Source organism: Xyrauchen texanus, chromosome 15 (genome assembly GCF_025860055.1).
Source record: "Xyrauchen texanus isolate HMW12.3.18 chromosome 15, RBS_HiC_50CHRs, whole genome shotgun sequence".
Lineage (NCBI taxonomy): Eukaryota > Metazoa > Chordata > Actinopteri > Cypriniformes > Catostomidae > Xyrauchen > Xyrauchen texanus.
The window spans coordinates 44091945-44109196 of NC_068290.1; the positions used below are offsets into that span (position 1 = coordinate 44091945).

The window sequence follows — 17252 nt, forward strand, 5'->3', positions numbered from 1 at the left end:
TTAGAATATTGTCCAAAGAAAAATTAAAGGAGGTTTGTATAAATCAGGGAGTTGAAGATCTGAATGAAGAAATAAGTAGTATTATTTTAGGTGCAGCAAAAGAGTCGATACCAAAAAGAGGAGGCAGTATTAGAAAGAAAATCGTTCCGTGGTGGACACAAGAATGCTCAAAGGTAATTAAAGAGAGAAATAAAGCATTTAAAATCCTGAAAAGAACGCATAACTTCCAGAATTTAATTGATTATAAGAGGAAGCAGGCTGTAGTAAGGATGACAATAAAGAAAGTTAAGAAAAACTTTTGGGGAAGTATTGTGAATCTCTAGGAAGAAGTACACCATTAGATAGAGTATGGGGTATGATAAAGAGAATGTCAGGAAATAAAAAAGAGTATGGTTATCCTATAATGAAAGAAGGAGAGAAAGTAATAATAGAGAACAAAGGTAAAGCAGAGTTGCTGGCAAGGACATTTGTTAAAATACATAGTAATAGTAATTTGAGTAATGAGGAAAAGACGCAGAGGGAGAAAACAATAAGAGATAGTGTTGAAGAAATACAGGATGGTGGGGATAATGAAAGTACCATAAATGTGATGTTTACAATGGGTGAGTTGAATAATGTCTTAAGAAAATCGGGAAAAACAACGCCAGGGAATGATCAAGTAAGTTATTTTATGATAAAAATTTAAATGATGAGAGTAAAGAAATGTTATTAAAGTTATATAATAAGGTATGGGAAGTAGGATGTTTGCCAAAAAAGTGGAAAGAATCAATTATTGTCCCTATATGTAAACCAGGTAAGGATCCGAGTTTGGCAGAAAGTTATAGACCGATTGCTTTAACTTCACATGTAGGGAAAATTATGGAAAAAATGATAAATGAAAGATTAAAGTACTATTTGGAGACAAATGAATTGATAAAGGATTACCAGAGTGGGTTTAGAAAGGGACGAAGCACAATAGATCCGGCTATATGTTTAGAGAGTGAAATTAGAAAAGCTCAAATTAATAAAGAAAGTATATTATCTGTATTTTTTGATGTTGAGAAGGCGTACTGATATGTTGTGGAAACAAGGACTTATGATTAAGATTTATAAATTGGGAATAAGAGGGAGAATGTATAGTTGGATCAAAAACTTCTTAACTGATAGGTGGATCGCAATAAGAGTAGGGACAGAATTGAGTACAAAGTATTTAGTGGAAAATGGAACTCCTCAAGGGAGTATAGTTAGTCCAGTTTTGTTTTTAATTATGATAAATGAAGTGTTTAGTAGAGTTGATAGATCTATAAGTGTTGCTTTATTTGCAGATGACGGTGTTATGTGGAAAAAGGGAAGAAATATAGAATATATAGTGAGGAAGATGCAAGAGGCAATCGGGAAGGTAGAGAGTTGGGGAATGGAATGGGGTTTTAGGTTTTCAGTGGCAAAGACCAAAGTAATCTGTTTTTCTCAAAGGAAAAATCAAGAACAGATTCAACTTAAACTTTATGACAAAAATCTAGAGAGAGTGGAATGTTTTAAATATCTCGGGATATGGTTTGACAAAAAACTTAACTGGAAAATACATATTGAGAAAGTTGTTGAAAAATGTAAAAGAATATTGAATGTAATAAGATGTCTGAGAGGTAGAGAGTGGGGAGCAAATAGGACCTCATTGAAAATAGTTTATATTGGATTAATTAGGGCAGTTATTGATTATGGATGTACAGTTTACCAGTCTGCTTCAAGAACTTTACTAAAAAAGTTGGATGTGATTCAAAGTCAGGCGTTGAGACTCTGTTGTGGTGCTTTTAAAACAACCCCAGTAGCGGCATTACAAGTAGAAATGAATGAGATGCCATTGGAGATTAGAAGAAATCAGATAGCATTAACGTACTGGGCAAATTTAAAAGGGCATAAGGAAACACACCTGACTCAGAAGGTGTTACAACCATGTCAAGAAAGGGAAAGACGACAGATTAAGAGCTTTGGTTGGATAATAAGGTATGCAGTCGATGAGATAGGGTTAGGAGATTTGACGGTAAGTCCAACTGTGCCATTATCTAATGTTCCACCTTGGATATTAGGGGAGTTAGAGGTAGATTTGCACCTTTTAGAGTGGAAGAAAGAGAATAGTATTGATAGGAGTCAGGTTAGTAGATATATAGAGGAGAAGTATTCTATGTTTGTTAAGATATATACAGATGCATCAAAAACAGAAGATAATAGAGTAGGAGTTGCATTCATTATACCAGAAGGGAATGTTACGTTAAATAAGAGAGTAAATGATAAAATGTCAGTGTATACAGGAGAAATGCTGGCCATTCTCTTAGCCCTTGAGTGGGTTGAAAGTAGTAGGTCAAGGGAAGTGTTAATAGGGTCAGATTCAAGTAGTGCGTTAACCAGTATTAAGAACATGGAATCAGAAGCAAGACAGGATATTTTGCTGGAAATAGTCCAAGCTGTTTATAGAATTAATAGAGTAGGAGTAATAGTAAAATTCATCTGGATTCCAGCCCATATAGGAGTAGAAGGAAATGAAATGGCAGATAAATATGCCAATAATGCAACAAAAAAAACAGAGATAGATATGGTAATAAGTTATAGTAAGGCGGAAGTTAAAAGTATAATCAAAGAAGAAATGAGAAAGAAGTGGCAAGTGGAGTGGGATATAGAAACAAAAGCAAGAAGGTACTACAGTATCCAGAAGAGGGTAGGAGGTATGAGAGAAAATAGTAGGAATAAAAGGGAAGAGGACATTATTTCAAGAATGAGATTTGGGCATACTGGTTTGAATAGTACGCTTAAATTAATAGGGAAGCATGAAACTGGGATGTGTGAGGTCTGTAATATTAATGAAACAGTAGAACATGTAATTATTAATTGTTATAAGTATAAGGAGGAAAGGATGAGTCTGAAAGACTGGTTTAGAAAAGAAAAAATTAGATTTGAAATGAAGGAACTATTACAAATGAATTCAGGGCATGTAGGGTACAGAGCGATATTTGTGTTTTTGAGTAATACGGGGCTTAGTAGAAGGATATGAGTTTAGTTTCCTTAAAAAATTGTATTTATTAATAATGAAAATGTATGAATATTAGTAATGGTATTAGATATTTATGAAGTTATTTATTGGTTTTATTATGGATGTATGTAGTTATTTATATATTTATTTTAAGGGTAGTGAGGAAAGGCTATTGTGATCCACACTCCATATCAGAAGGTGGCGGTAATGCACACCTAAAAGTTGTTTGCAAACCGCCATTAAAAGAAAGAAGAAGAAGAAGAAGAATCTCGCGAGATTGACGAGAGAGGGATCCCTTCTAGACACGAACAGCCGCTGCACTCAGGTGACGTCACAGCAAGCCGACTACGGCGCGCCATTTGTGACCTAGAGCAGAAAGCGCGGAGTGAAGGATTACGAGCGACATCTCAGGTAATCACATTTAAACACAATTTTATTGGCAATTTAAAGACAGATCTGATGTTTAGAATCGTTGCGTATACATTTTTGCTATGTCCAGTTGGTTAGTACGGCGAAAAGTAGAGCATTTATAAGTCGTCAATGATGCGCTTTTTGGGCCTCTGTGCCGCCGTCGTATCCAGCGCAGCCGCGAAAAACCTCCTTTCCTATACTTCTATAGGACGAGCTCAAAAAATTCAGCCCTTGGATTGGACGACGGTCATGCCAGTCATATGAAGGTTCACGTTTATCGGAAGTAAATAGGGTTAACTATACCAACAGTTTCATGTCTGAATATAAAGATAAACTTCATCAAATTATTCAATTCACATTAAAGTTTGACATTTATTTCCCCGAAAGAAGCAGGTTTAGTCGAACTGAACATAAAACTATAAAATTGATACTGTTACATGGTTCGTGTCGATGAGCTAATGCGCTAATTTGAAAAAGAAAATAAATTAACATTTTGAGATAATTCAGTATAATATTGAGTTGTTAAGTTTTTTGTTACGTTCCCATTATCAGTGTTTCACTTTAATGTATTTTGTGTTTCCACGTCTGTAACATTACCAGAGATTCAACCCGCAGATTATCAGACGTCACAATTATATTTGACACTTAAACACATTAAAAGTGTAAATCATTCCACACGAGATCATACTTGCATACGTGATCTTCCCTTTATATACATGACATGAGTTAGCCTATTCTTCTGTCATGCTTTCATGAAATATCTGAGAATTTAAATCTAGCTACACTTTGAAAAATGTTTAGTTCTCAAATACTTGACTTTTGGTATAGTTTAGAATTATTATGCAATTTTACAGTATTTTCATAAGAAACTGTGTTTTAATTTAACTGTAATGGGAGCACATCGTTTTATCTCATGCTTAAATTGCATCATCCTATTTAAGCAAAGTGAATTTTAATCACTTTGTAAGCTGCATAGCCTATAAGATGGCAATAAGATGGTTAATAATGACGGAATGACTTGCATCAAGAAACCCTTTAGACACCTATTCTTAGTCGTATTACATTCAGAATGTAAAATGACTGTGTGTGTATATATAAATATACAGCCATGGCCATAAGTATTGGCAGTGACATACATTTTGTGTTTTGCAAAGTTTGCTGCTTATATTTGTAGATAATTTTTTTCACATGTTTCTATGGTATACTGGAAAACAATGATAAGCATTTCATACATTTTAAAGGCTTTTATTGGCAAAAACACTCAATCTATGCAAAGAGTCAATATTTACAGTGTTGACCCTTGTTCTTCATAACCTCTACAATTCGCTCTGGCTTGCTGTATATCAGTTGTGGGCTTCTGTTTGTCCAATCGCCTTTTGAGGATTGACCACAGGTTTTCAATGGGATTAAGATCCGGGTAGTTGCCTGGCCACGGATCAAAAATGTAAATGTAATGATCTCCGAGCCACTTCATTATCACTCTTGCCTTGTGACATGGTGCTCCATCATGCTGGAAAAATTAACGGATCATCATCAAATTGCTCCTGGATCATTGGGAGAAGTTGCTCTTGCAGGACGCTTTGATATCATCATTCATGGCAGTGTTTTTTGGCAGAATTGTGAGCGAGCCCACTCCCTTCGATGAAAAGCAACCCCACACATGGATGGTCTCAGAAGGCTTCACTGTTGGCACAACACAGGACACAGGTAGCGTTCACCTTTTCTTTTCCGGACTATTGATTTTCCAGATGTCCCAAAAAGTCGGAAGGGGGCTTCATTAGAGAAAATATCTTTGCTGTCTTCTGCTGTCCAATCCTTGTACTTCCTGCATAATTTCTGTCTGTCCTTGATGTTTTCTTGAGATAAGTGGCTTCTTTGCTGCCCTTCTTGACACCACGCCATTGTCCAAAAGTCTTTTTCCTCACTGTGCGTGCAGATGCACTCACACCAACCTGCTGCCAATATGCAGCAAGCTCTGCACTGGTGGTGACAAGATTCCGTAGCGGACTCCTCAGGAGGAGACGGTCATGGCGCTTGTCCACTCTCTGGGATGTCCTGAAGCCTTCTTCACTGCAGTTGAACCTCTCTCCTTGAAGTTCTTGATGATCCGGTAAATGGTTCTTTCAGGTTCTATTGTTTGCAGCATTTTTCTTGCATGTGAGGCCATTTTGATGCAAAGCGATGATTGCTGCTCGTCTTTATTTAGAGGTAACCATTGCTAAAAAAGAACACAATGATTGGAAGCACTTCTTCCCTCCTTTTATAGCAATCAGTCTGCTCTTATAATCCAATCAGAATGATAGAGTGATTTCACCTGACTAGTACTCGTTCACACTTTCCCAGGTGCTGCTGATATGATTAGTGAAATTATGTTGGCTGGTCATTTTATGCCAGGACCAAAAAACTGTGAAATTTGTTTTTTTTGTGATAAACTTAATTTTTTTGGCCAATTAAGCTTTTTGCAATGATTTCAAATGCATCTGATCACACTGCACAATCATCTAGAAACAATGTGAATCAACACCACAACAACTGAAGCAGAAAAATTTGCGAAAAACAAAATGTATGTCACTGCCAATACTTTTGGCCTCGGCTGTATATATATATATATATATATATATGTATATATGTGTGTGTGTGTGTGTGTTTTAAGTCTATTGCACTAATATTTAGTGTAATTGAACTGTTTAACAGCATTGTTCACTGCTGTTTTTTAACATTTGAACAATTCCACTATAATGTCAATCATACTATGAAAAATAAAGTTTTAGGCAAAAGAACAGAAATTCACAAATTTAAATTGTTCATTTATTTACTGTATTATAGAGCTTTATTTTTTTTTTAAAGAAAATGTCATTGTTTATCCAACTCGCATGAGGATAAACAAATAACTTTTGGTTTTCACGTTATGTTAATGAAAGGCATGGAATTATCTGAGAATAAAAACTTTTTCATAACAGCACCTTTTGAAATAATAAGAGCCGCATTGTTGAGCTCGCTGCATTTCAGTGCTATGCCACGTCTGTAACGTTTTTGAGGTAAAGTTTATATCACTCAAACATTATTAATTCAAATAAGTTGATACAAAACTTACATCAATGTTAAGTATGATGAACATATGGTCTCCCTTCATTGCTTTAAACACCCATAATAATGCATTACATTTACATTTAGCAGACGCTTTTTTCCAAAGCGACTTACAGTGCACTTATTACAGGGACAATCCCCCCGGAGCAACCTGGAGTTAAGTGCCTTGCTCAAGGACACAATGGTGGTGGCTGTGGAGATCGAACCAGCGACCTTCTGATTAACAGTTATGTGCTTTTGCCCACTATGCCACCACCACTCACCACTGTTTCATATAAAATCATATAATTCAAACAAACATCCACCACAAAGAATCAAACAAAAATCCACCACTTGTTCTTTTATCATGATGATTCTGATAGTTCACCAACTATATAAAACTATATATACACTTTGTTTTTTGACGTGTTTCAAGCTTTCTGCATCTTTAGCCAACATTTAGGAGTGATAATTTTAACAAACTTTGCGATTTGAAATGTAATATAATAAACATAATTTAGGCTAATATTGCTGCACTGACTAGGCTGACAATTTTCTGATGTCTGGACTCTGTCTGCAGGGGTCTATGATTATACATACAAATTGTTCGATATTCAGGCAATGAGCACTTTATACATTTGTCCGTTGGTACATTTCAGGTTTTTTCTCCAAATGTCACATCCTTTGACATTTTTCTGAATTTTTTATTTCCTATATACATCCGTAAACAGACACACATTCACACAGGTCTAACCATCAGAGACCCTTTACTTGATGAATGATGCAATATCCCATGACACTGTTTATAAATTAGTTTTACCTCTGTATATTGCTGCTGGCACACTTTGTTGATAACATGTTAGTATTGATGCATTTAATAATAATATTGGTGTAAAATTACATGAATACAGTGAAGTATTTTACAATGATGACTTTAATTTAGCTAAAGACATTTATTTTTCCTCAGCACTCTTTTGAAAGGTCCATGGATCTTTTAAATGTAGCCTGCTGAGTATTCCCATAGAATGGACAGCGAAATGGACAATCCAAAACAGAAATTTAGATCTGGAAAGGAGATTTCAGAGGACAAGGGCCTACCTAAGAACAAGGCCAGTGATACTGATGCAGAAGATGTTTCACATAAAAGGGCCAAAGGATTTGATGAATCAGGAATTGGGTCTGTTGCAGAAGAAAGTGAACATGTTGTTACATCTACAGCAGAAGAATGCTCTGATGAATGTGACTCTTCATATATAACTGATGCTTTACTTTGTTCACTTTGCAATTTTGTAGCAAAAACTCAAACGGCACTTAAAATTCATTCAAAAAGGAAACACTCTATGAGACCAGGTTTGCACATCAAGAATGAAAAAGTTTTTCCAGGTATTAATTCCATGCAGAAGACATCAGAATTACAAGAAAGCAACAACCAAACACAACTCTCAGAATCACAACTAAAAAATACTTCAGAAGAACTGAACAATGACAAAGAACCAAATGAGTACACAGTTCAAACAGAGAGCAAACACACGCATCGTTCCTTTGGAGACCAGTCTGTCATATCAAAGAAGGTTGTCAATACCTCTGCTGAAAGAAGCAGTCCCACTCAGATGCTTCTGGAAATGGTGGAGCCCACCACATTTAGACCCGACAAGGATATTGAGGACTCAAACGAGACCCTTAGAGATGGCAACAATGCACAAGCAGGTTGCAGTTTTGATTCGGAAAGTAAGGTGGAAAGTCAAGAAAATGGTGGATTGTATGGACATGATGAGAACCATAAGAGTCAAAGGCATTCCAATTATAAAACTGCACATGCATGTTCTTACTGTGAACATGAATTCAGAGACAGACCCAGTCTGGACACGCATGTCAAGAGGCGGCACACTAAAGAAATTAACTACTTTTGTGACTTCTGCAGCTATTCTTGTGTTGCAAAATGCGATTATGAGAAGCACTGCTTGAGCAACAAGCACAAAAGAAAGATGTCAGAGCAACAGGAGATGATGACGCCAGAAGAATTGGTTTCCCCACCACCTGCGACAAGGATGCCGACACGTTCAGCAGGTAGCAGGGCACAGCATCAGTGCAGTACGTGCAGCTTCACGGCAAACAGTTCAGTAATGTTGGCACAACACGTCAAAATGAATCATCCGGCGGAGCACCGTTTCCACTGCAGGGCCTGTCACTACTACACCACCACGACAGAGGCCATGGAGATCCACCTGTCAGGAGAAGCCCACCAACAGGTGGCCAAAGAGAAGAACATTAGCCCTCTGTTTAAAGACTGTGTTGAGAAGATCCTTGTGATTCTCTTGGGTGATCAAAGAGAGGATGGAAAAATGGATGACAGTGACACTCAGGAGGTTCAGGAAGCAGAAGATGTGTCAACTGTAGCAGAGCTAACTGAGACTGTAGGGAACAAACGGAAGCGAGGCAGACCAAAGACATCTAACGTGACCGTTTGTAGTCATTGTGGGCTCGTCGCTTCCAACGCCACAAACCTTAGTGTGCATATACGACGCAGACACAGTCGCCTCTACAGCTTTGTTTGCAAGTTGTGCAACTACTACTGTGTGACCAAAGGTGACATGGACCGGCACTGTGAAACCAGAAAGCACATCAACAAAATGCAAGCAGCTGGAAGTGAAGGCACAGGGGTAGTTCTGCTAGATTCCGAGCAGCCAGGTGAGGCGAAGGAAGATGAGGCAGAACTGGGCGACAGAGTTGCAGAGATCGAGACATCTATTGATGATGTAGATCAGATTCCTCTAGCTGTACGTTGTAAGAAGAGCAAGAATGACTTGAGTAACTCCTGCACTCAGTGCGAATTTGTCGCTCACTCAACGCCGTCTCTTGCTCTCCATGTGCGACGTAAGCATACAAAAGACTTTGAGTTTGTTTGTCTAGCTTGCAGCTACTACACAGTCACCCGCAGAGAGATGTTTCGGCATGCAGCCACAGAGAAACACAAGCAGAAATGTCAGAGCTATCTGGAGAGACAGAACCGAAGCGTCAAAAAAGATCAGTCTGAGTCCATCTATGATGACCAGGAGACACTTGAAGGATCAGAACAGGGCTGTGACAATTCTGATCCGACATCTGAAACTGCCACAACTGAAGTTGCAGAGTGTTCGGTGAATGGATGTGAGGAGAACTGTACGAATGAAGAAGGACCAGAACAAACATCCAGCGAGAGCCAAGAACCATCAGCTAACCTAACTGAGTCAGGTGTCTCTGATGTTGTCCAGTCAGTGGTAATAGAGAAGGACTCTGTGTTGGAGGTGATGGAGGAGGAAAACATGTTTGATGAGGATGAAATGGCTGATTTAAAAGGGGACAATCTCTCTGTGGAGAAGCGCTTTCTCAGAGTGATAGCATTTGATGCGTGCATCTTTCCCTTAAAAGCCTTAGCAGAGCACAAGCCACCACCAGCCAATGATCAGACTACAGGTGTATCACCACAGCAGGACATCAAAAAGCCTAAATCAGGGTCTGAGACAAAGACCACCGTACCAAATCCACGCATCCGCTGTGATGATTGTGGGTTTTTGGCAGATGGCTCAAGCGGCCTTAATGTCCATATCTCCATGAAACATCCATCCAAAGAGAAGCATTTCCATTGCTTGCTCTGCGGGAAGTCCTTCTACACTGAAAGTAACATGCAGCAGCACTTGAGCAGTGCTGCGCATGTGCACAATGAGCAGGGAAGCATCGAAGGTCTTCCAGAAGGAGGCGCCAGCTTCAAATGTGTCCGATGCAACGAGCCCTGCCAGACGGAGCAGGAACTGTTCATTCACATAAAAGAGAAGCATGAGGAGCTGCTGAGAGAAGTGAACAAGTATGTGCTGGAGGACACAGAGCAGATCAATCGAGAGCGCCAGGAGAACCAGGGCAGCGTGTGCAAATACTGCGGTAAAGTCTGCAAGAGCAGCAACTCCATGGCTTTCCTAGCTCATGTTCGCACACACACAGGTACAGAAATAAACTTAATTAGAATTACATGTAAGATTTTCATACATGCTCATGGATTATATATTGTACTGTATATTATTAATACTATTTAATAATACTATACAATTTTGGCATTCTTATACTTTAACCATCAAAATATTTACTATAGTAATTACATGTTATTACTTCCTTGGTAAAAATGTACTTGGTCTTTGTGCTTTGATGAGCACAAATCGATTTGGTGTTTTGACGTATTTCCTACTGAATCAGGAAATGGGGGCGGGAAATGTCGAATGACTCTTCCCATTTAAAAAAATTGCCAATAGGCTTTATTGTACAGACACACACATACCTTTTTCCACCGTGCTGCTCATATCAGAGCCGCTTACCGGGGAAACTTGAGAAGCGATCTCAATACTTATATTCTCAATACTTATAATACTCAATACATCTTTTTCTTGAGAACAGAATGATGATTACTGCATAACAAGCCCACAAACATACACAGCGCATCACATACTGCAACATTGTGTGATGTTTTGATACAGTTACAGTTTCACAGTGAGTTACAGTTTCACAGTGAGTTAGACGAGAACTCTTACACACTGTATTACTGGTATCACACAATTGGTGTATATTTGACTCTCTATCATTCTGATAATCATTGCATGTAAGCGCAAGGTTTTTAAGACATCCATCAATTTGTCATTATTCAAAGCATCATTTTGACAGATAAAAAACAAGAAACTCTGCTTAAACTATCTTTACTTGGTATACCTTCACTCTCTGTCTCTGCATGTGCGTGGGAGAGAAGAGCGCTCACAGCAATGTGTGAGAGTGAGAAAATGGCAGTTTTAATACAAAAATAACTAAAGCGCCTTTTTAAAAAGTACTTGGTATTCGAGGCAAGATGCATAAGGGAGGTTTAATTCTGATGGTAGTCTGCAATAATAGGTTATAATCAGCTGTCATTCACGCTTAGCCAAATAATTCCCCACTTTCGGACCCAGTAATTTTCACTCGAAAATGCACTCTCACTGTAGAGCCCTGCCTCCACATATGATGCGCTCTTGAGCTTGACAGCTGGACCAAGTCAAGTCGTCATTTTTATTTGTATAGCGCCTTTCACAACACGCAGCTTTACAGAAGATCAGGCATTAACAGAAGATTTGAAGATTTGAAAATGTTTTTATATATATAAAGTCTTAGTCATCATTGTTTTGTTTGATAAAATACAATTATGAAGTGTGTATAAAAATAAGTAATTAAATAATAATTGTATTTAGAAACCCAGTGAGCAAGCCGAAGGCGAATGTGGCAAGGAACACAAAACGCACCATGGGGGCCAGTTCCCCTCTGGCTAACAGTATGAATATAAAGCCAATATAACTTATTTATTTGCAGTGCAAGGCATGGTTTAAAATGATTTAATTAAGTTAGTGTTAAGGGCCAGTGTTTAAACAAAGATTTTGAAAGAAATGTAAGATTAATGACTAATATCTTTGAAGTTCTTCCTGGATTAACTCCAGAAGTTCATATAGATGCATTGTCCTTTCTTAGTTTGCTTATGAAGGCTTTTGTTGGCAATTTATTGATAGTCTATGTATTCTATTTTAATAGTGTAGTCCATCATTAGACCAAGGTGATGCAGGCCGAGATCAGTGAGGTGCTTTGCAGTTAAAACGTCTGGTAATTTTGGTGAGGTCAATCCTAAATCCAAGGTTCAGGCAATGACATATGAAGTACCCCATGTCTTATAGTTGGAGTTGGCATCAGTTCATCTTCTGGGGTGCATTGTAATGCACTGATGTGATGCCTGGCTGGCACTGGCTGCATTTTTTGTCATCACTCAGAGACACTTAGCAGTGGAGTTCGATACCAAGCAGGAATGGAGCTGGATCCAGCCAGTTTTGGTGACCTTGGGATACATTGAGACAAATAGAATAATATTAGCGTTGATTCCATTTAGTTTTTTGCAGAGTTCTAGATCATGATCAGTGTTTCAGGTTCTGGCAGACCTAACTAAAGCAGCCTAATTGTGTGGTGAAGAATAAATTAGGTGTATGCCTGGCTATATAGATGAGTCTTTAATCTAGACTTAAACTCAGGTAGTGAGTCCTGAACAGTGTTATGGAGAATATACCATAGTTTAGGAGACAAATAGAAAAAGGATCTACCTCCTTTTGTGGATTTTGATATTCTAGGAACTATTAACAGGCCAGAATTTTGCGATTGTGCGAATGTGATGGAATATAGCATGGTAGAAGGTCACTCAAGTACTGTGGAGCTAGACCATGTGTTGACAGAATTTTAAAATTAATATGAAATTTAACAGGTAGCCAATGTAACTACAATAAAATGGGGCTAATATGATCATATTCCTTGGTTATAGTCAGCACTCTGGCTGCTGCATTTTGAACCAATTCAAGTGTATTTATTGAATTTGCTGGATATTCTCCCAGTAATGCATTACAATAATCTAGTCTTAAGGTCATGAACGTATTAATAAGGAGAAAAGCAGAGGCCCTAAAACTGATCCGTGGCACTCCATACTTTTGTTTGATTTGACAATTCCTCATTTACATAGACAAAGTGGTAACTTTCTGCTAAATAGGACCTAAACCATGCAAATGCAAGTCCACAAATGGCAAAATAATTCTCTAGCCTATTCAAGAGAATATCATGATCTATCATGTCGAAGGCAGCACTAAAATCTAAAAGCACTAGATTAACCGTGATCAGATGATAAGAGCAAGTCATTAGTAACTCTGATAAGTGAAGTCTCTGTACTTTGGTGTGGCTTAACTCCTGACTGAATTTAGTATTTTCGACATAAACGGGAGATTTGAAATCGGCCTATAATTAGCCAATTCTCCAGGCTCAAATGAATTCAAGGAAAGGAGGAACCGGCTTGACAACATAGTTAATATTTAAATTATAAACTTAACCAAAAAGACAAACACACACGCACACAGTTGTCGGACAGCTGTCCGTAAATCTCTCTCTCTGTCGCACTGCTGTCTTCGGTCGCCATTTGTCCCTTTCGAGGGCTAATTAGTCTAATTAGGGGCCTGGTGTGTGGAATCATGACCCGGCCCTGCCCTCCGCCCTGCCACATTCCTCCCTCGTTCTCTCAGGCCAGGGAGCACCCTTTCCCTAGGGAGGGGCGTGATTTTCGCCCCGTCTGCCGGCATGTCTTTTTGGTTGGTTGGAAGCCTCTCCTCCACTCGCGGTCAGTGGCCGTACTCCACTTCCAGACAGTCGGGCTCCTCCATCCTCTGGCGGATGGTCACGGCTGCTCCTTTTGGGTGGATGAGAACTCCACTATGGCGCATCCCTCCTCCTTCCCGGATTTCAGCACCAGTGTAAAGGGGGGTAAAGCGAAAGGAGGAGGCGAGAACCGGCTTGACAATATAAATAATATTTTAATTATAAACTTAACCAAAAAGACAAACACACACAGACACACACACACACACAAGTGTCAGACAGCTGTCCGTAAATCTCTCGCTCTCTGTCACACTGCCATCTTCGGTCGGCCTTTATCCCTCTTGATGTCTAATTAGCCTGATTAGGGGCCGGGTGTGCGGAATCATGACCCGGCCCCACCCTCTGCCATGCCACACTGCCATTTTAAAGTTTTTGGGACATGTCCTAAGGATAGTGGGGAGTTAATAATATTAAGTTCTGAGATCAAAGGGAATACCTCTTTTAAGAACTTAGTTGGTATTAGATCTAACATACGTGTGGCTCTTGATGTTTCGATAAATTTTATTAGCGCTTCATGACCTATGAAAGTGAAGGATTGAAGTTGCTTTGTTCCTAACCAATTTTGCCAAAATACTGAATAAACAACTAGGATTGTTGTGATTTATTTTCTATGAATTTGCTAAAATATGCTGACCTGGCAGCTTTTAGACACTATCCTCCCATGCACAGCAAAATACATCTAATTATGTTTACTTCCACTTGAACTCCATTTTCCGTGCTGTTTTCTTAAGAGCATGAGTGTGATCATTGTACCATGGTGCAGGGCTTTAATTGAAGAGGGGGGCACTATCAAGAGTGCTTGAGAAGACTGTATTTATATTTTATGTTATTTCATCAAGTTCTTATGGACTTTGGGGCTTACGAGATATGAGATAGATCTGGAAGATTATTAGTGAAGCTATCTTTAGTGGTCAAAAAAAATAATTCTACCCGAACGATAGCATGGTGTAGATTGAGTAACATTAGCTTATCGCAGCATTCAAGAGACGGGGTCTCTAAATCTAGCATATAATTATGGCAATGAGTTGGTCCTGTCACATTTTGTCTGTCTCCAAGCGAGTTGAGAATATTGATAAATGCTTATCCCAATGTGTCATTTTCATTATCTATGTGAATGTTGAAGTCACCAACAATTAAAGCTTATCTATAGTAACTACTACATCTGATAAAAAAATGTGCAAATTCACCAAGGAAATCAGAATAAGGCCCGGGTGAAAGGGCAAAAGGTGAAAGGAATTTTTTTTTATTTATATATGATGGTGTTACATTAAGCATTATTAGTTCAAAGGAATTAAACTTCTATCCTGTCCACCTGAGTAACACCAAAAACGTCACTGTAAATTGTAGCCACAACTCCTCCTCGACCCTTCAGATAAGTATAATTTTTATAACAATAATCTGGCGAGTAGATTCATTTAAACTAATACATTCATCTGGTTTAAGCCAGATTTCAAACAGAGCACATCCAAACAATGATCTGTAATTATTTCATTTAAAATTAGTGCTTTGGTTGAAAGATATATGATGTTTATCTTTAAATGTGTTTATTTATTTTTAACAGACTCAGTCTCGATATGATATCTATATGATACAGTCTCTATGTGTTGTAGTTTATGTGACGTGTGACATCTCAAGGCAGCTAGCAGACGTTTGGATTAGACAGTTTGTCTGCTTCCTGACCTGGGCCCCAGTTAGTAATTACTAGGGAGGAGAGTGGCAACTTCCCTGGAGGGACAGAGTCCGTCTCTCTTTAGCAGGTCAGGTCTACCCCAAAAACCTTTCCAATTGTCTATAAATCTATATTTATAGAATATAATATATATAATCTACTGTAAACCTCATCACCATGATGAGCAGGGAGGGGGCCAAAGCATATTACAGTGTCTGACATCGTCTTTCCAAGTTCACACACCTTTTTAACATTATCTCTAGTGAGTGAAGCTGGACATCGTTAGTGCCGACATGAATAACAATTTTAGAAATTCTAAGTTTAGCATTAGCCAGCAGTTATGTTCCTTATGTAGGATTTTTGGTTGATGTACACGGTACGGGTTAAAGTGCCGCGTACCCCACCATTATATGTAGGGAAACAGTATGTGTGATTTAATTAAATTAAACTGTCCTTATTCTACATTATTATGTAAGGCAATTTATAATGGAATTAGTCCCGTTCGACAACCATTATAAATGAGATAAATGACAAATAACTAGATTATTTGTCAGAATAAAATTCCCCACCATTAAAACCGTAATTCAACATCTTGTTGTATCCACTCACAATTTCTATTGTAAGGAATTCGCTTTAATAAGGGAAATATGATTAATTCACTTATTGGAGTAATATTATAATCATGGCTTATTGAAAATCATATATTACACATATTTAGGTACAGCTTTGAAGAGAAATATTTTAAAAGCAGGGATGAAATTATTTATCAAAATATACCAGTCAAATTTTCTTTGAATACAGACAAACTTTATTGCTATTCTAAACAGAACTAATCTAAGACATAGGACATGAAACAGGAAGGTGAGTATTGACAGAATGGGAAATAAATGATCAATACAGAGAAAATTTACTTTTTGGAGTCTATTGCCAATGCCTTAAGAACCATTTATCCTTCTTTGAGTCTTAATCGATTTGCAATCGGATTACCCAGTGTATTTAAATAATACACTAGCACTTTGAGCAAAATTCTGTAGATATACTTGTGTGTCGTTGCGTTTCCTTGTGTTGCTTGTTTCTTTGGCTCTTTGTCGAAAGTTCGTTCCGTAGATGTTTTAGACCTCTGTTAGCTCGTTGATAGTTGTTGTCTCAATGAATGATGAGGTGGGCTTTGAAACGAGGCCTTCAGCAAGTACTGTAGAGTACCTTGTACTGTATATGGCATGGAGGGTCTGGAAGCAGCAAGAGAGCTCAGAAGAGAAAAGCTGGAGAAGAGCAGAGCCAGCGAGGGAAGAGACATGTTTGGAGACATTTGAACTGAAATTGGCCACATCCCCAAAGGTGTCCTGTGCAAATCAGAAGTGACACTTCAGAGTCACATATTCGACTGGTCTGTCCCTTTTCAGAATTTATTTACAACCTGTGGGAGGGCGGGGCCGGGTTGTGATCCTACACACCCGGTCCCGCATTAGGCTAATTAAGCCTCCATGAGGGATAAAGGTCGACTGCAGAGGATCGTGCGGGAGAGAGAGATCGTTTACTGACATGTCCGTCATGTGTGTGTTTGTTGTCTTTTAAGTTTATCATTAAACTATTATTTATATTGAAAAGCCGGTTCTCGCCTCCTCCTTTCCATTGATCACTTTACACAACCCTTTTCTTTGGTTGATTCTTGGGACTTTCCGCTCAAAATCATCAAAAACTTTTATATCTTGAAAATGGTGCAAGAGACATGACATTCGTTGTCATCAACATTCTCTACATAACCAAGCAAGCGTTTACATACTAAATATGACATTCTTTCATGAATATTATACGTAAGTAACAAAACATGAAATCCCGATTATAAATCATACTGGTTAATTTATTACAACATGGATAAAA

The 17252-nt window shown here is 38.3% G+C and overlaps 1 protein-coding gene across 3 annotated transcripts in view; it reads left to right on the plus strand.

Moving 5' to 3' along the window:
* The first annotated feature begins 3317 nt into the window (after window positions 1-3317).
* The window catches only part of LOC127655873 (zinc finger protein 407-like), a 42007-nt gene continuing 28072 nt past the window's right edge, over window positions 3318-17252 (plus strand). Inside the window, exons 1-3 of one of the 3 annotated variants that reach the window (XM_052143901.1) lie at window positions 3390-3412; window positions 6630-6725; window positions 7446-10453. In XM_052143901.1, the coding sequence (XP_051999861.1) occupies window positions 7504-10453 (2950 nt within the window). In that variant the 5' untranslated portion in view covers window positions 3390-3412; window positions 6630-6725; window positions 7446-7503. Of the gene's footprint in view, window positions 3413-5354; window positions 5523-6629; window positions 6726-7445; window positions 10454-17252 lie in introns of those variants that run through there. The other 2 variants (XM_052143900.1, XM_052143902.1) reach the window with 2 other exon arrangements.